The sequence below is a fragment of the Choloepus didactylus genome, chromosome 4 (genome assembly GCF_015220235.1).
Source record: "Choloepus didactylus isolate mChoDid1 chromosome 4, mChoDid1.pri, whole genome shotgun sequence".
NCBI classification, from domain to species: domain Eukaryota; kingdom Metazoa; phylum Chordata; class Mammalia; order Pilosa; family Megalonychidae; genus Choloepus; species Choloepus didactylus.
Genome location: NC_051310.1, coordinates 128,184,067 through 128,203,693, shown reverse-complemented (window position 1 = coordinate 128,203,693; position 19,627 = coordinate 128,184,067). Strand labels below are relative to the sequence as shown.

Here is a 19,627-nt window from a genome sequence, read left to right as displayed (position 1 = left end):
CCACTGACTTTTCAAACAAGAAGGTGTCAAATAGGAAATTAATTGTAAATTTTAAAACAGAATTGGTGGCCAGAAAGCACTAATTGCATATATTGGGGGCTACCTATAAACTAAAATTATGATTAAAGAGAAATATTTACTAAAAAGTTTTAAAAGCTTATAATTACCTTGTCATCCTAAAAATCAAAGTCCGCAGCAAAAAAAAGGGAAGAAGACAATAAACCCTTAGTTCCATGAATAAATTCCATTAATGAGTCCCCATTATAATAGATAAAAACAATTGTATAACAATGTAGCTTATGAGGGGTGACAATGTGATTGGGAAAGCCATGTGGAACACACTTCCATTTGTCCGGTGTATGGATGGATGAGTAGGAAAACGGGGGCAAAAAAAAAAAAAAAAAAGGCACCCAGTGTTCTTTTTTACCTTCATTGTTTTTTTTTTCACTTCAATTTTTATTCTTATTATTTTTGTGTGTGTGGTAATGAAAAGGTTCAAAAATTGATTTTAGTGATGGACGTACAACTGTATGATGGTACTGTGAACAATTGATTGTATGCTTTGTATGACTGCATGGTATGTGAATATATCTCAATTAAATTGAATTATAAAAAAAAGCTAACTGCAAAAACAACCATGAGTTGTTTCTCCTAAAAACCAGATCTGTATTATAAATTAATATTCATGAAACTGGCATGAGGCAGGCATTAATATATAGTTATATGATAGCAATTTTATTTCTCAGGAACAGATGCTTGAGATTCTTTTTGAGTTGGTTTTTTTTTTTTTTGGTTGTGAAATATTTTTGAGTATGTGAGTGAATGACCCTTCTGTTAATAAATAGGAGTAAAATTCTTGTCCTGGTCTGTGAGAGTTACTCCCAGCCCCATCAGAGGGTCATCTATCCAACTGCATTCTCCTGAAGTAGTCACAGTGTGGTATGAAGCAGATAAACTAGACCTGGCTGGGCTCTACCATCCCTACCACTTCCCTGCAAAGGAGTTGTGTGTGAAAGGCTGTGTCTCTCTGGCTAGAAACTGAGTGGGACTAATGGCTCTGGGGTGTTTGAAAGGTCAATGTCATGGGTGTTTTTCCTAGGAGAGGACAAGACTGCTGGGACAGAAACAGGATGGCGACTGCCGTGTGTCAGCTGGGACCCAAAGCGCAGGGACCTTCCTTACCCTGGACCAGGCCAGCAGGGCCTAGAGAGTAGCTGTCTCACATGGGGATGTGAGCCGGATAAGTGAGAGTGTGTGAAACCAGAAATACATGCTCTGGTTTGTTTTCAGGCCCCTTGGCTCATTTTTCTTTTCTTTTCCCTTAACTTTTACTGAAGCTCCTTGTGAGAATACCAGTTTGTGACAAGGGAACCAGAGAAAGGAATCTTGATTTTGGATTCTGCTGGAATTAGTGTGCAGAGAGAGCCAGAGGAAGCCTTTTTTCTTGAGATCCAGCCACAGCTGTAGCCATGAGAACCAAACTGAGACTGTCCTTGGGGAAGATGAAAGCTATATGGCCAAGCCTAAACAGAGTTTGCCCTTCTGGAACTCTTCTCATTTCAGACTTAAGGGTTTGTGATTTGTTTTAATAAAGGAGTCCATTTCTTTATAAAACACGAGTTATTACTAGGATTTTTTTCCCAAGATTATTTAGTCAGAAATCTCATTTTCAGAATTTGTTACTTTTTGGATCAGTGTTAATCCCAGGTGTGAGGTGCCTTTATCAAATCCAAACATATGTGCCAGGAATAGTATCTTAACCACATGTAGAAATGCCATTTCTAAGAGAATACTCTCAGATTTTTTAAGCATCCAGTTCACTATACATTACGGACGTTTTTAATATGGCATATCAAGAAGTTGGGATGAGTGACTGCCTCAATGACTGGTAACTGCATACACATGGGTAAGAAGTAAGGACACAGGCCAGGTTTTCATTTGATGGCAAGTGACAAAAAGGCCCATTTCTCATCAGCATATGGCAGTGTCCCCTCTCAAATTACCTGAGGGTAGGGAAGGACTTCAAAGAGCCATCTAGATCCCCCAGGGCTAGGGTCCTTTCTGTTGCATCCCTGAACACAGCCCCTCCTAGTTGGGACAGCTACCCCTGTAAAAACAACTTCCCGAAGTGAGCAGAAATCATCTCCATGTAGCTGCCACTCACCGATGTCACTTCTAACCTTTTCATGTTACATTTCCAGTTAAAGAGGCTATTTTATTCAACAAATAATTTTAAAGTAGCATTAAATGACTCCACAGTAAGTCAATTCATAAGTATTTATATTTAATAGTATTTTATTTTAGACTAAAATTTATCATGGCCTGATTACTAAACAAAGATTATTTTAAAAGCCCTTTGCTTGGGAGCGAGCGGTGAAACTTAGAAGATCATCTGAAACTTCACTAGCTTTTTTGTTAACCCCAATTGGCATGTGCAGCAGTTTTTAAACAACACTGGGATTTTTTTTTAATGATGAATCCTCAACTAGAATTAAAATAAACTCTGCAGTGTTTGCTTTACTATAAATGAAGAAATGGAGGATGGATAAGAAATTCAGCCATTTGCTTGTGCTTACCTTGGGCTGGATGGCCTCCTTCTGACTCACCAGCTGAGACCTCAAAATGAGGACTTCCTCCTTGCGGACATCGAGCTCCTCACTCACAGAGGTCAGCTGATCCATGAGGACACGATAGGCAGGAGCACCTGGAGCGGTCACTTCTGGGGCACTCTTCTCACTCAGGGCCTTGCGTAACTCATTTAGCTCATTTTTCAGTTTTTTGTTTTCTGATTCTAGTTCCTGGCGCTATTTGAAGAGACAAAGAAAAGTTCATCACCATCATCCTCAACTTTACATTAGAATGCTCAACTTCTCCCAACCTGGTAGAATTCTTTGGAAAATGCTGTCAGAGCTACCCTAATGAAGAGCTTCCTGTGTTCTGCTGGTAACTCTTGTTCTGTTGGTAACACTGCTTTGAAAATTATGGATAACTTACTTCAAGTGGAATTGAGCAAGATAAATGGTAGTTTGTTTCATCAACCTAAATTCCACAGTCAAATCTATTCTAGGCCTGCCCAGGGTGTGTTCACAGGCCCTGAGAAATTGTTTAGCTCTAAGGGGTGAGTTCAACTTATTCCTAAGAAGCCCAAGTTTATTAGGGAGTAAATACAATGGCAAGTTTGAGGATCCAGATGGTTAGATTGTTTCTAATGAATGGTTCAAAATGGGTAGATACCTGAAATCTTAAGTAATGAACTTTTATTGCCTTTGTAAAGCAGAATGGAAATACTAAAATCTTAGGGCTTAACGTCTAATAAAAAAATTACCATATGATTTAAACTGATAAAATTCCTTTTAGTATTTGGATGACAATATATAATGTATTTAAAAATTTCTTCCATTGTGACATGCTTTTGCTGGTGGAAGCCTTGGGAGGTGGGAGGGGATGAGGGACCACCTCTTCCTCAGCCATCCAGGTAGACACACACAATCTTCACCCCTCCATACTTCCACACCCTACCAGCCATCCTCATTCCACCAGTTATCACTGCCCTCTTCACACACTGGCAATGGGAACCCAGAACAGAATGGGACTGACACTAAACAAAAGTGTCACAGAAGTATCCAGGCATTTAAAAGCACCATGGTGTCTTCTTAGCACATGGCATAAGGCCTTATGAGAGTGGAAGTAAGACACTTACAAAGATCAAATATTATTTCTTCCCGCAAAGCAGTCTTGGGTTTGTAGTACCATTCAGACCTTTCAACATGTTATATTAAAACTATTTTAAGTCCGTTTTCTCTAATTTAAGGACATCTAACCCTTTCTTTCACGAATTAATTCATTCTTATGTGAAAATAAATGTTCCTTCCCAATCCTAGTCTCCCACTGACTGGTAATCAGGTCCTTATCAGTCATTTCTATAAAATAAAACACATGAATGCCTTTATGTTGAAGCTTAAGCTCTCACACAGTATTTCTCAAACTTTAATGTGCATCAGAATCACCTGGAGGTTTTGGTAAAAAAAATTTTGGGCCCCACCCCCAGAGTTTCCAGTTCAGTATGTCTGGGGTGGGACCCACAAATCTGCACTGCCGAGTTACCAGATGATGCTGATTCTGCTGGTCCAGGGACTACACTTTGAGAACTACTGTCCTAATACTTAGGACCCTTGTGGTCTGGGCTTCATTGTTTTATTCCTTTTGTTTTTGTTTTTTTTTTACTGTGGTAAGATATACATAACAAACTTTACCATTTCGAAATGTCATTTTTAACAAACTACAGTGAATATCTTTATTCACCCATTTTTGTGCAAGGCAGGCAGACAGAGAAGAGTTGGAGAACAGATTCCTACTCCCATTCCCCACTGGCTTGTCTCATCCCACTCTATCTCATTCTTGTCTGATCTGACCCATATCAAACATCACATTCATATGAGACATTGACTTTGGCTCATCAGTCCAAACCAGATGGGGAAGAATAAGAGGGACAGGAGAGAGGAGGGTGAGATGTTTGCCTGTATATTAAGGGTACTGGCCCTTGGCACAACTGTCTAGGACGCACATTTCACTTTCAGCACTCCATCCGTTTTGTCACCATGGATACTCTCAGGGGCTTATTCCAGGACTTGATGGTCCCAGTTGTAACACACGTGAACCCTGGGTAGGTCTGGCCATCACCACCGACACCATCTACTGACACTTCTATACCCTGTCTCTTACACTGATAGGCTAGGTTCTCTGTGGTGCCTAAAATGATTCTTATTAATTCCAGTTAAGCTAACAAATGAAATCAAGAGAAGTTCTCTCCAAAGTATCACATGCATTTTAACAATGACCTTCAGAAAATGTTCTCATCTATACTTACAGATGAGATCCAAAGAAGAGCAACCCAGCCTACTGAAATGCTGGTGAGGCAGCTATTTGGGATTGGGTATGTCCTCCAATCACATGGTTTATGTAGATGTCAATACATATATACATTTATACATATATAAAGCAGGAATATCAGGAGGTATGATAAATTATTCCACCAAGGGATGGTACTCTTAAAACTTGGGTCAGGAATTGAATAACTAGGTGAGCCCTAATAGAAAGCATTTTTAAAAAGAATAGATCCAAAAGTGGTGGGTAAGACTGGGGCAATATACAGCTGTACCATATGATCAAGATTAACATGACCTTTTTTAACACAATGCTTTTAAGATGCCTCTGACTTTGCTGTGTGTATCAGTAGATGGTTCCCTATTATTGCTAAGTGGAATTCCATTGTATTATGTGCCAAAGTTTATCCACTGACCTGTTGACAGACATTTGGCCTTTTCCAGTGTTTGGAAATTATGAATAAACTTACTATAAATATTTGTAAAAAAGAGTAGAAGGAAGAAACAGAGATGATATGTTCTTTTTAGTAGGCTTAGGACCATGAGTTTCAAAAATGTTTCTTACAACCATTTATACCCCTGTATCTATATCTTTATGATTCAAATGTATACATTTCACTTATTAAAATTATTTTCATTTGGGAACAAACAAACAAACAAAGAGATTAACATGACCAGAAGCGTATTATAGAATGTGGCAGGTCTGGGGGCCTGAAAGTGGAAGGTCCCCACAGGTCAGGTGAGAAATTGCACTAGGAGGGTGGCTCCTTAGGCTTGAAGGCTGCATGTCTTCAATAAAGGCCAGATATCCAGAGAATTGCCAAGACCTTAGGTTTCTATAAACCACTAAATTTACATCCTATTCCCATGTCAACTCAGCATTCAAAACTTACAGGAAACATACAGAATGTTTCTTTGGTTTAGATTTAAACACTTGTTGAGCACTACCTGGCTATCAGATGATTTCATCATCTAGACAGAAAGTACAAAAGGCAATGGAGAGTAAAAATAATAGATAGAAATGACCCTTTTCTGCCACCTTTTTCTTTTTCCAGGCCAAATATCATCCATGTTGTAGTATTGTTAGAGGAGCAAAAAATGGATTTATGTTATAATTTAGAAAGGGTAAAAGGACACTTTAGGGGATTTAAAAGTAAATGCTATATATTATTTGTTTATTGTAAAAATTAGTTGATAAACAAGTAATGATAGAAACCGAAGGTGTCTTAGAAAGTTTCCTAAGGTCTGGAGACATGGATTCAAGATCAGACTCTACTACCTGATAGTAGTTCTCTTCATTTTCCTAAGCCTCAGTTTACTAATCTTTAAAAAGGAAATAAAAACATTTTCAGAGGTTGTGACAATGATTAAATGAGATAAGTTATAAGAAAAACTTTCCAAACTGTAAAGCAAATTCAAGGTATTATTAGTCAAATTCTATCTTCAGGGAAAAGAGCTGATAAAAGAATTGTTTGTCTGGGCGGGTTAGAGGACAAACATTCCCTTTATACTGAGATGCCAGATAGCTTGGAGAGGAAGCAGTAATCAGCAGTTTCCGACCATGGAAAGCAGTAAATCCACAGAGTATAGGGTCCTATTAATGTACATTAATTATATTCAAACTCAGAGTATTAGGAAATAATATATCAGGACTATACTTGAGGTGATATTACGGAAAAAAAAGTTTCATGACAGTTTACAAAAAGCTAGGAATCCCCACATATATGTAAAGACTAAAATAATATTGAATTACCTTACGCTGTTTTGTGGCTTTTTAAATTTTTAGCTTTGTTTGGTTATAATCATAAACTTTACTATAATTTCCCAACCATTTAGAATATAACTTGCAAAAGCAGAAAACTGTAAAATACTGACATAAGCAGAAAATCTCTGAAAAAACTAAATTTAACAGTAATAAATTAATTAATAATAGAAAACTTTTGAAGCTGGAGAGAACTTGATAGCTAACAGATCTCAGATTTTGTGGGACTCAAAAAGGCTGATTCTGGAAAGCAGAGGAAGGAGCCAGGGTGGAGCACAGCCTGCTCTGAATCAGGGAATAGATGCTTTTTTTTTTTTTTTTAATTTCAGTTGTGTTACCCAACATGTTCTGCATTTTAGAAACTACTGTTCCTAATCAATGCTCTGTCCCCTGTTCAATTGCACTGGGGCACATGGTGGCATCTTAATCACTGTCTGGTTAGAAACTGCCTTTAACCATTAAGAAGACACAGTTTTCCACCTTTATCCTTTTCCTCCCAACTTAAAAAAAAAAAAAAAGTTAGACTAGGTTTCTGCTCTGTAAACTAATACCTAGCTACCTTTCTCTATAAATATATGGTTTCACTGGGGATTGGTGGTTAGAGCACAGGGTTGAGAGCTAGAGATACCCATGTCCAAACTTTGTTCCTGCCAGTTTTCTAGCTGGGTGATATTATGAAATTACTTACATTCATGAGCCTCAATTTGCTGATCTGTAAAACAGGGACCAAAATACCTACCTGCAAGATCGTTGTAAGAATTAGAGCTAATGTAGGGAAAGTACCTGTATTTAAAAATGATGATGATGATAATGATAGTAGCCAATATTTGTTGAACACTTACTATGTGCTAGGCACTATTCTTCTAAGAAGTTTACATATATTACCTCAGTGAATACACACAACAATCCTAAGGTAAGTATTATCAATATCCCCATCTTATAGATGAAAAAAACCGAGACTGGAGAGGATAAGTACCTTGCATATTGCTATACAGTAACAAGTTTTCGAGTTGAACCCAGGCACTCTGACTCCAGAGTCCCTGTCCTTTACCGCACTCCACAGCTTCAAATGGCAGCTACTACTCCTGTTCCTATTTAGCCTGAAGTCTAGTTTGTATGAAATAGAATTTATAAAAGAAAACAATACAAAGCTACAGTAATGCCTGAATAAGGCTTATGCTACAGCCTCCAGTGCAACCTCCAGCCATTAATGATGTTCTCTGAAGAAAAGTGAGGCTCTTTTACAGGTCTCTGCAATACTTGCCAAAACAATATATTCAAAGTCTTGGGTAGAAACTTCCCATTACCTTGAGTGACTCATATTCCAGTTCTGCACCTCTAATTTGTGGCCTTTCTTCTTCCTAGGGAAAATATAAAGTAAAAATTTTATATTTTAAGTTTCATGTTTATACTCTTAGAATATTTACTTGTTGTACAGGAAACAGTAAGGAGAGTTTAGTCCTGACTACTTTATTCAAACACTGATTCACTAGGTTACTTCTGGGCTGAGTTCCCATTAAAGAGAAGACTGCAGATATGGATATCAAGTCCCACACTCTGCTCCCTGGCTTGCCCATGGCCCTCAGTGGCTGGACAGCGCTGCGCACCTTTGCCTTACTGCGGAGCACCTGCTCCTCCTTGCGGTCCAGCTCATCCTGCATCACTTGCTTCTCCTGCTCCAGCTCTGTGACACGTTTCTGGAGCTTGAGGAACAAGGACATGTCCAAAGGCACCTTCTTCTCACTCGGCTCCTAAATCCCAAAAATGATGAGATGATTAAGATAAGCCAGAAGATGTTCAAGTCAATGAGAAAACAATGAATAATCCAATAAAAAATAGGCAAACCCACAGAAAAAGAAAAGTAAATGGCCAAAGACTGTTTGACAACATAGCTAATAACTGGAGAAATGCAAATTAAACAACAGTGAAGTACCATAATGCCCTGTATTAGCGACAGTCTCAAGTGATAATGGTGGAAATATTACTAGGCCTTTTAAAAGAGAAATTTAGCTGTATTTATTAAAAGTTAAGTGTGTATATTCTTTAACCTAGCAAATCCATGTTTAGGAATTAATCCTACATAAATACTTACACAAGTACACAAAAACATATAGAAAAGGATGTTCATTGCAGCATTGTTTTGTAATTGCAAAAAACTGGAGAGATCCCAAATGTCAGACAATAGGAGAGTTGCTCAAATGAGTCATGGTATAAACTATGAAATATTTCATAGCTGTTAAAAATAATGACATAGATCTACATGAGCAGATAAAGATGTCCTAGATAAAGTATTAAGTGGAAAACGCAAATTGCAGAATATATTATGGTCTTATTTTTGTTGAAAAAACAAACATATACAACTTTTAAATGTGTATCTAGTACATGCAAACAAAAATTTAGAAGGCCATCAGTGGTTTATCTTGCAGAACTGGAAGAACTATGCAGAGCTTTCATTTTCTATTTCACACATTTCTATATTTGAATTGTTTACAATAAGCATGCTACTTTTGTAACTAGACAAAATAATTTGTAAAATGGTGACGAGCCAGCATGCACACACACACACATTTTGAGATGAGAGAGACAGAAAAAAACAGGAATAGAAACATTGAAATAGAAGATGGAAGAACACAACAGATAAAATGTAAAACTGCAAAATGGCTTGAGGCATGATGATGACTGGGAATTATTTACCAGCACTCCAGATGGTGTCCATCCTTATCTAATGACACATCTAATTAAAGAAATGTCACTTGTCCTCTCTTTATCACATAAGCAAGAAGAAGAATGGGCTACCTGGTTCAAAGAAGTTTCTGGGATTTAGTTTTTTTTTCCTTCCTTATTAAGGACTTTTTCACCCATGGCTTTTCTAAGAAAGTGAAGCCATGAAACTGACCTAAAATATAACACTAGTCACTCATCTCAGGAAAATCAACAGGAAGATAACAGAATTTATTCACAAAATTGGCACTACAGACCTGGAAGTCATCCTGGAATTATTCTTAACAATAGTTGAGAAATTATGATAACCCTTATCCTGGATTTAACTGATAAGAGAGAGGTGAATGGCAGAAACAGAACTGAGATAATCAGTCAATGACAACCAGAACAGGTGCATGACAGAGCAGGGAGAAGCAATGGTTCTGAAGTGTAAGAGTGGGAGTTGTAACACAAGTGGAGCTGGCAAGTGTACTCCCCAGAAAGAAATGCAATGGAGGTGCCATCATACTGGTGAACAGAAAAAACACAGGTTTGGCAAAGTTAGAAAGACAATTTTTTTTAATATATCACATTTTATGTGACTGAGGTTGGAATTCTGTATTCCTAAATAGTCTGGCCACTCCCTATCTAGTTTAATAAAAATTTAAATTCTTAAACATAAGTGGCCCTTTTGTTTTCCTAGCACTAGATTCTAAAAGAGCTACTCAGGAATATTACACATGAGTTGAAAGTTTTCATTAAGATTTTTAGGGGCAATTTGTAAATCTGGTCATTACAGAACTGGTTGCAGGAAGAAACTCAAACCTGGAAGTCATAAGTAATTGGAAGTAGAAATTCATAGCCAGTCTTTTCTTAGTCTGATATCTCTCTCCTGTCTAACTTCTCTTCTGGTAATTGATCTTGCTTTCTCTATTATGAATGATATAAATTCTATCTTTCTAATCCTGACTATACCCAGTCAGAATTATAGGGTGATAAATGGAAGCCTATTTTTTAGAGCAAAAACATTTATTAATTGAGTTTACTATGAACTAGACACTGTTCCAGGTGTTTTATAAGAACTAACTCATTTAATCCTCAAAACATCATTATAAGGTAAGAAGACTCTTGCATCCCCACTTGACAGATGAGGAAACTAAGGCACAGAGAGACTGAAGTTAAGGGTTTAGGTTCAGTCCTGGGGGGAGAATTACTGAAGTCTGTTTCACGGTAAAGACAAGATTCATAACTAAAGCCAGCTGCATTTCAGAAGGAAGCACCTAGTCACTGGGGCCATTAACAAGCATGACTTGTTCCGTGAAAAGACCTCCTTCATTAGTGAGAGGAGAATTCCGGGTGCGTGAACTACAGCTGGTAGGTCAGTGCATGTGAAGAACAGTACACAATACTCCAAAATCTGTCTGTGACTTGTGAAGCACAATTCATACTTCATTATTCAAAACAGATGAGAAATGTACTAAATCCTACTCTAATCTATCTCTTTGCTTGAAAAAAAGACACATCAGAAAACAGAAAGGAATTAGAAACAAAAAACTTATACCCCTCACCCCCCCCCCAAATCTTTAAGAATCTGGAGAAAACTTGAAAAGAATAGAGACCTGGACAAATACTAGTAAAGACTAGTTTAAGCATGTAAAGAGTTTCTGAATGTAAAAATCTGATGTCCTTAATTGAAACTATTGCCAAGCTCTCTCCTTGCTCTGAGTTTTATACAAAATAATTTCCAGCAAACACACCCTTTTGTCCTGGTTTTTCCCCTACCATGCAGGAGCTTTTCATGTAGTATTACACTGAAGTGGGCAGTTTGTAAACATGCTTCCCTCAGACTACTGGGCGTGAGTACTCCCATTAAATCCAACAATGCAATCCTAAAACCTTCAGGTCCACCAGAAGCTCAGAAGCTCTAATTTTGAAATCTTCAAAGTCTAACTTTGTGGTAGATAGTCTCCAAAGTAAACAACCAATGACTTCTCCGAACACACATGCCCTCCCTCCCACCAAGAGATAGAGTCTATTCCCCTCCCCTTAATTCTGAGCTAGTACTGTAATTTGCTTTGATGACAGATTGTGGCAAGATGGACATGACCACTAGCCTTATGTCCTGGTATGTTCTGCTCTCACACTTTGGAACCCACCCAGCCTACTCTTGAAGAGAGAGGCCACGTGAAGAGGCCCAAGGAGGAGAGCCTAGGAACACCAGCTGAGTGCAAGCTGCAACAGGGAGTCCAACCAACACTGCCTGGAGCAGAAGAACCACACAGTCAACCCACAGAATTGTGAGTAACAATAAGTTGCTCTTGTTTTAAGCCATTAAAATGTGGGATGGTTTGTTATGCAGCAATAGATAACTGAAACACAGTATCCAAACAACACTCTGGCTGAACTGGTGGGCCTCAGCCTAATGTTAGCCATAGATAGATATGGGACTGGAGAATCACGGTGTACGATCCTAATCCTGGATGAGAAGCAGTAGTGTGTACCGGCTAAGAAAGTGGGATCTGAAATTAGACAATCCTGTTAGGATACTGGCTCTGCTGCTTACAAGCTGTGACCCTACACAAATTATTTAGCCTCCTTGTGCCTCAACTTCTACTTCTGTGAAAAGGGAATAATAGAAGCACTACTGTCATAGAATTTTTGTGAAGATTAAAAGTTAGTATGAAAAATCAACTCAAAGTGGATCAAAGACATAAATATAAGAGCCAGTACTACAAAACTTCTAGAAGAAAATATAGGAAAACATCTTCAAGACCTAGTGATAGGAGGTAACTTCTTAGATCTTACACCCAAAGCACAAGCAACAAAAGAAAAAATGGATAAATGGGAACTCCTCAAGACTGAACACTTCTGTGCTTCAAAGGACTTCATAAAAAAGGTGAAGAGGCAGCCAACTCAATGGGAGAGAATATTTGGAAACATATATCTGATATGGGTTTGACATCTAGGATATATAAAGAAATCTAACAACTCAACAACAAAAGGACAAATGACCCCAATTATAAAATGGGCAAAAGATACGAACAGAAATCTTCCCAAAGAGGAAATACAAATGGTTTAAAAGCACATGAAAAGATGTTCATCTTCATTAGCTATTAGGGAAATGCAAATCAAAACCACAATAAGATATCATCTCACACCTATAAGAATGGCCACTATTAAACAAACAGGAAACCACAAATGTTGGAGAGGCTGTGGAGAAATATGAACACTTATTCACTGCTGGTAAATGGTAAAATGGTATAGTTGCTATGGAAGACAGTTTGATGGTTCCTCAGAAAACTAAATATTGAATTGTTCTATGTCCTGGCAATTCGGCTACTCAATATATCCCCAGAAGATCTGAAAGCAGGGACGCGAACACACATTTGCACACCGATGTTCATAGCAGCATTATTCACAATTGCCAAAAGATGGGAACAATCCAAGTGTCCATCAACAGATGAGTGGATAAACAAAATGTGGTGTGTGGGGGTGTGTGTGTGTGTGTGTGTGTGTATGATGGAACATTATGCAGCAGTAAGAAGGAATGAGGTCCTGAAGCATGTGACAACATGGATGAACTTTGAGGACATAATGCTGGGTGAAATAAGCCAGATACAAAAGGATAGAAATTGTATGACTTCATTAAAATGAACTACCTAGAATATATAAACTCAGAGGCTTAAAATGTAGAATATAGGGGACCTAGAGATAGAAGCTAGAGAAGGGGGAGTGGTTACCTAATGTGTACAGAATTGTCAACAGGGTTGAAATTAAATGTTTGGGAATGGATATGGATGATGGTAGTTCGTTATTGGGATTATAAGTAACAGAGCTGTATTGACGGTGAATTTGATTGAAAGGGGTTGTGTAAAGTCATATATGTCACTGACTAGCAATACAAATATAAGTCAGTTCTTGCATGAACTACTACAAATGTATGACAATGGTACAAAGAGGAATGGAATATGGGGAAAAATTACCTACTGCATGCTATGGACTATAGTTAACAGTAATACCTTACTATTCTTTCATCAACAGTAACATGTACCACACCATTTCTAGGGGTAAATAATTGGGGGGTGTATGGGATATGGGTGTTTTGGGTTTTCTTTATTTGTGTGTAGTCTATCTGATATTTTTCTCTTTATAACAATGGAAATTGTCTAAAATTGAGTGTGATGATGGTTGCACAACTAAGTGAGGATACTGTGAGACAATGATTGTATACTTTGGATGGAATATATGTTATATGAATATATCTCAATAGAATCTGTAGATTAAAAAAATATTTTAGAGTAATTTTGAAATAACCTGAATTTAAATGATAATAACATTGGTTTTACTATTTTTTAAAAATACTCAAAACATATAGAAAATTAAAAAAAAAAATTAGTATATATGAAGTTCTGACCACAGTACTTAGTAGGTAGTAAGAACTAAATAAATGTTAGTTATTAAAATGATTATATCTTTAAGAGCTTTCTTAGCCAATTACAATGAAATAATTAGATAATTAGGATGGATTTGTATATTAAACAAGGTCACCTAGAGTTAAAGAAAATGTGTATACTTATCCTAAAGAAGAAATGCTGGTGGTAGTAATAATAGGCTATGAACATCATAATCTTCCTCAATTATAAGAAGGTTATCATAAAGAATGTAGAGCCAATTCATTCAAGGCAAGGCAAATCTAGGAAAAATTCATGGCTGCTACAAGAATATTGTCATTAAAAAACAAAACAAACAAACAAAAACAAAACAACTTGCTAACAATTTGAACTGTCCAGCAATAGAACAGGCTTGCCTACTAGGTGGTTCTGCAAACATTTAGTTATAGGTTAGATGACCATCTGTCAAGGATGCAAATGACTGAATTCCTTCTTGGGGTGAAAACTGAAGTAAATAACCATCAATGTTTCTTCTAACATCAATTCTATGATGCTGAAATTTAAATATAAAAGTTTCAATAATTTGTCTATCATATAAGCTTGGGTTTTCATATGCTGCATTGGTTTTTTTAATGTGTCCACCCACCAACCTGAGTGTTTCTATCTTAGCTTGTTTCCTCCAAAGTTTAGTCCTGTTAACACCAACAGCTAGGACCATGTCATAGTGACTAAAACATCTTCATAAACACATAAACACTAAACAAACAGTTTTCAACAAAGATTGTCATCATACACAGAGATAAAAATAGCACCTGTGAAGCCTCACTTAAGAGAAAAATTAGTTGCTTTAGGGAAATATTTTTCTTCAAAATGAACAGAATGAGATAGCAGAAACTCTTTATTGCTAGGTAAAACTAAGACTAAAAAGGAAAGAATCATTCAATTTCCTCAGCTGTTCTGCCAGAAGCAGTCTATTTCTGACTTGGCCATTTTCTCAGAATATGATATAAAAATAGAAGAGCTGTTCCTGAGTTACCCATGACTGAAACTAACAGCATATTTGAAAAGATCTGAGAATTGGTTTGGGAACAATCTAACTTAAAGTCACTGTAGTTTTGGAGTTACAGCAGTAAATTATTTTGGTTTCATACTACATACAGGCATTTCATGGAAGAAAATTACACTGGTAACACCTGGTACAAAACAGAGGCAGCAGTTTTGCTAAACTTCTGTGCATTGGTATTTATGCTATTCAAGCACAAAGGGCTCACATGACATTTCTTTCTTTCTGTTTTTTTTTTTTTTTTTGGTAATCTACTTCAGTCTGAAACAAATTCCCAGTAGGCTACAATTTTTATACACAGAATATATTAAGGTGTAAAAGTGAATACAAACGGGAAAATCTGGCCAACAAAATTATATTAAAAATTAAAATTAAAATGTGTACTGACAAAAAAAATATGAAATAAGTATGTGGATACATAGCTAATGAAGCACCTACAAGTCACTCAAGAATAAATGATGGAGAACCAATTTTATATTTATGGAACACTGGGGTCTGCTCTACAATGGAAATGTACCCTGTGAACAATAGCATGGTCACATCCTAGTTTTAGTGATAGGTGTTTAAAATGTACCTCTGTCCGTGAGGGAATGTCTTCAGTTTCAGCAATTTCAGAGCTAAACGTGTATTCAGACTCATTGCTGCTGTGGGTAGAGTCTGTTCTCTTGTGTCCAGGCTTAGGCACATTCTGCAAGGCAAATAAACCAAGCATAATTAAAACAAGAAAGTTAACCTGGGCATAATTAAAATAATGTCCACCTTGATTTGGCTGTAATTCCTACTCACTGACTTTCTGTACTAATGCCTAAATGATCTGTTCCACGTTGTTCTGACCCAATCCTTAGAAGAGGCTGTATTCTGTGCTCCTCAAAGACAGAGAAGGCAGCAGAGCATGACAAGATAGGGAGAAAAACCACAAACCCAAATGCCCAAATAAAAATTAGCTGTGAGTGGCCCTTTGGCTTTTTAAAGTTGAGTGTGGCAGGCATACTGGTATGATGCCTCAGCATCCAACCACTGACTTTAGTGTTGTAATCAAATAAAATTTACAAAAAAGCATAGAATATATTTAATGACATACATAATCATTTTACTGCACTGTAATTGGGCATAAATGGTGAAAAAAAAAAAGAGGAAGTTCACATAGGTGACTATAATTTCTGTCAATTTTATGCACGAAGTTAAATCTCTGGAGTGGCAGAGGGAAGGATGGGTAGTGCAGGGGAAGTAAGAAAACTGCTTTAAGAATTCTCTGGAGATATCTGGGTCATTAACTCAGAAAGTCCAGGTGACAATTTTATATACCTATGAAATTAGTGTTCAGAAAGTTCATGAGGAATAGAAAAGTAAAGCAATTGCTGTCTCTTCCCTCCTCCAGGAAAAGGAGTTACAAAGTGACTTGAAGGAAGAAGGAATAAAAAGCCGGGTTTGTTTCCTTTACTCCTCAGGTGCCCTCAGCAGAAGAGGTGGAGAGGTTCAGGGGCCTGGATTCCACAGGGCTATAGATCCTGAGAGCTTCAGAAAGGCCTCTGAGAACTTTCTGATCTTCCAGGTTCCTTTAGCCCTTCCCCCACCTACAGGAAATGAGTTGGAAGCCACAAAACATCTTTGCCTCTTTCCTTCCGACATGCAGGCTTAAACAGAGCAGACTCATCTCTGTGTGTGTCCCAAGGAAACCCAGCCAGCATCTAAGACAGTTAAAAGTCTCCCAGCCCACACTCAGCAGGTAAACTCACTGCCCTCCCCGCTAAGTGGGACATGACTCCCAGGAGTGTAAATCTCCCTGGCAATGTGGGACATGACTCTCGGGGATGAGCCTGACCCAGCATTATGAGTCTTCTTGACCAAAAGGGAGAAGCGAAATGAAACAAAATAGTTTCAGTGGCTGAGAGATTTCAATTGGAGTTGAGAGGTCATTCTGGAGAGTATTCTTACTCACTATATAGATATCCTTTTGCAGTTTTAAGTGTGTTGGAATAGCTAGAAGGAAATACCTGAAACTGTTGAACTTCAACCTGGTAGCCTTGATTTTTTGAAGACAATTGCATGTATGTGATTGAGAAAACCTTGTGGCTCACACTCCCTTTATCCAGTGATGGACAGATGAGTAGAAAAATGGGGACAAAAATTAATTGAAAAATAGGGTGGGATAGGGGGATGGGATGTTTTAGGTGTTCTTTTTTACTTTAATTTTCATTCTTTTTTGGGGGGGGGCAATGAGAATGTTCAAAAATTGATTAAGGCGATGAACCACAACTATATGATGGTACCGTGAACAACTGTATACTGTGGATGATGGTATTGTATGTGACTATAACTCAATAAAATTGAATTAAAAAAAAAAAAAAGTCTCCCTGGCCAGCCCAACCTGCACAAATGCCCAGGGATAAGTGAAGAATACCAGAACCTCTGAAACTGTATCAAAGCTGGGATGCACGCTAAAGGGGAAGATCCCCACACATAAAGTAAAAGGTACTCAGACTTTTTCCTGTGTTTATATAGACAGGCACCCTTACTTAGAGTACCTAGTCCAAGCCCACAGATCTATGGGATGGCATTTCTTTAATAAACTGATTGTGGGCATTAAGAAAAACAGGTATGTCCATAAAACACTAGGACAAACTTTTTTTTTATGAGCTTATTAAAGATAAGTAAGGACCTATTTTCCCATGTGTAACTATTATTAAACAATGAATACCTTACGGTATGAATAGAAGCAATACTGATACAGGCAGTGTTTAAGTACTCCAGGTCTGAAGCAAGAGAGAGCTGGGTAGGAATACTAGCACAGTCACTTAGCATCCCTTACCTGACGTTCCAGGCCTCAGTTTCATCACCAAGAAAAAAAGAGGGTAATAGTATCATCTACCTCATAGTTTATGTGAGGATTAAAGAAGATAATGCAAGTAAAGAGCTTAGTATAGTACATGGCATAAAACAAGTATTCAATTAATGTTGACTGTTGCTGCTATAATTGTTAGGAGCCTACAATACTTCTTCAACAACTTCCTAGTTGACAGAGTTTCAGTTCCCCAAGTTTTTAGGATTCTATTCCTCTGTTCATGTGCTACTCAATTACAAGGACTGACACCTGACTTGATCATCACGTTCTCCTTCAAGATCTGCACCTCACTCCTCCTTTCCTTGTTATTTCTCCCATAATTTCTTCTTTTCATGAATCTGCTTCATTCCCTTTGCCAAGACTAATGACCTCATTGTTGACATACTCAGTTCCCTCCTTATTCTGTAATTAATTTATCTTCAAATATATCACAAGCCTGGATTCACTTGTCTCATCTTTTCTTTGTAGGCTAGAAACTCTTTTGCTCTAGATCAGTCTTTCCTTGCCTCTGCCCTTATATTTCCTGGACACCTGAATGCTCTAGGAGAAAAATCCTCCAACAAAGCTTGGCCAACCACTCTAGACCCTGGCAATCAGTTACACTATTAACTCACTAGCATTCTTTGGTCCACTATCACGTAGATTACAGAAAGCCCTTGAGCAATCTGTCAATTCCCCTCCCTAAAGTCTCCTGCCATCCATTTGAGAAGTCTATTTACTACAAAACACTTACTAGTTTAGGATTGTGATAATGAGAGCTCCCTTTGCAAACACTGGAGTGTCAGTGAAATATTAGCCAAGTTCCCACATTAGCTGCAAAGTTCTATCAGATCATTAAAATAAGATGTTGCTGTTAATATTTCAATTGGTCATAAACTATAAAGTCAAATTTTTTTATTCTCTGCCCAAAGACTGTTATCTTGGTTGATTCTGAAACTAGGTAATGAGACCTAATGAAGAACTGAGTGAGAACCAAGCAACCTCTGATCTTCCTTCCTCTGCTATTTTCCTTTTCCTTTCCCCTGACCATTTTGGTATATAAGAGGAATGACCAACATGAGTCACAGGCATATAATGAGAGGGCAGTGGACCGAGAAATAAGAAGTCAAGCAGCTAAACTACCCCTGGAGCTTGGTTATATCTTTCCTTTTCTACAGCTCAGCTGGAACAGAATGCTAAGCAGGCAGATACTTACTTAGCAAAAAGGAGTAGCAGTATTCAGGAGCTGGAGGATGGCCTTTTCTGGGGGGGTCCCTTCAGCTGGCTACTTCACTGACTAAGGAGACCCATGACCTCACAGACATCTCTGGAATGGGCTCGTAGGCTGATACATAAGTGACACATGCTTCCTTCACTCTATTATTTTCTGAGATTATCAAAGCACATACTGATAAAGAATCCAAGAAATTCTATAGAAAAAAACCTGTTTAACACAGTTGATTCCCACATTTATTTAACCTCAGAATCATTTCTTTTCCCAACCCCACTTAACATCTCAAGGAACCTCAGAAACACCCTGTGGGATACAAAGCTTAGCTCCAATCCTAACCAAAGCACATATTAGCCATAAATGTTGGTGAGGCTGTCTAATAAATAGAGTGTATAAAAAACACACCCAAGAATGTAACTCTGGGGAACATGAATATTGAAAGACAGAAATGGACTCTGTAGAGAAAGCTGAGAATGGGAAAATGTGAGTGAGGAGAGGTTTCAAAAGGGACAAATACAGTGGGGCAGACAGACTAACGAGAGTCTCTTAGATTTGTTAACTGTAAGAATGATGGTGACCTACTCCTATTTATAATTTCTCTGTGTCACATTTAAATCAGGGGAGAGTAGTGAGGAGATTTGAAATAATGATCCAACTGTGGGTTTAAATTACCTTCTCAACCTCTTTGCATCTAGACTTCCTTATCTGCAAGGGGACAAATTTATTTCATTTCCTTTTATTTCCATGTAGCATAATCTTTCTTTACTTTGACTTTT

At 37.7% G+C, this 19,627-nt stretch overlaps 1 protein-coding gene across 9 annotated transcripts in view; it reads right to left on the bottom strand.

Annotated features, from left to right (window-relative positions):
* MYO5A (myosin VA) overlaps positions 1–19,627 on the bottom strand; it is a 263,746-nt gene that overhangs the window by 31,275 nt on the left and 212,844 nt on the right. For 5 of the 9 annotated variants that reach the window (XM_037833939.1, XM_037833945.1, XM_037833941.1 and 2 more), the window contains 5 exons: positions 15,374–15,487; positions 8,253–8,396; positions 7,953–8,006; positions 2,577–2,804; positions 168–176 (listed from right to left, as the gene is read on the bottom strand). In XM_037833939.1, the coding sequence (XP_037689867.1) occupies positions 168–176; positions 2,577–2,804; positions 7,953–8,006; positions 8,253–8,396; positions 15,374–15,487 (549 nt within the window). The remainder of the gene's footprint in view (positions 1–167; positions 177–2,576; positions 2,805–7,952; positions 8,007–8,252; positions 8,397–15,373; positions 15,488–19,627) is intronic. The other 4 variants (XM_037833940.1, XM_037833944.1, XM_037833947.1 and 1 more) reach the window with 1 other exon arrangement.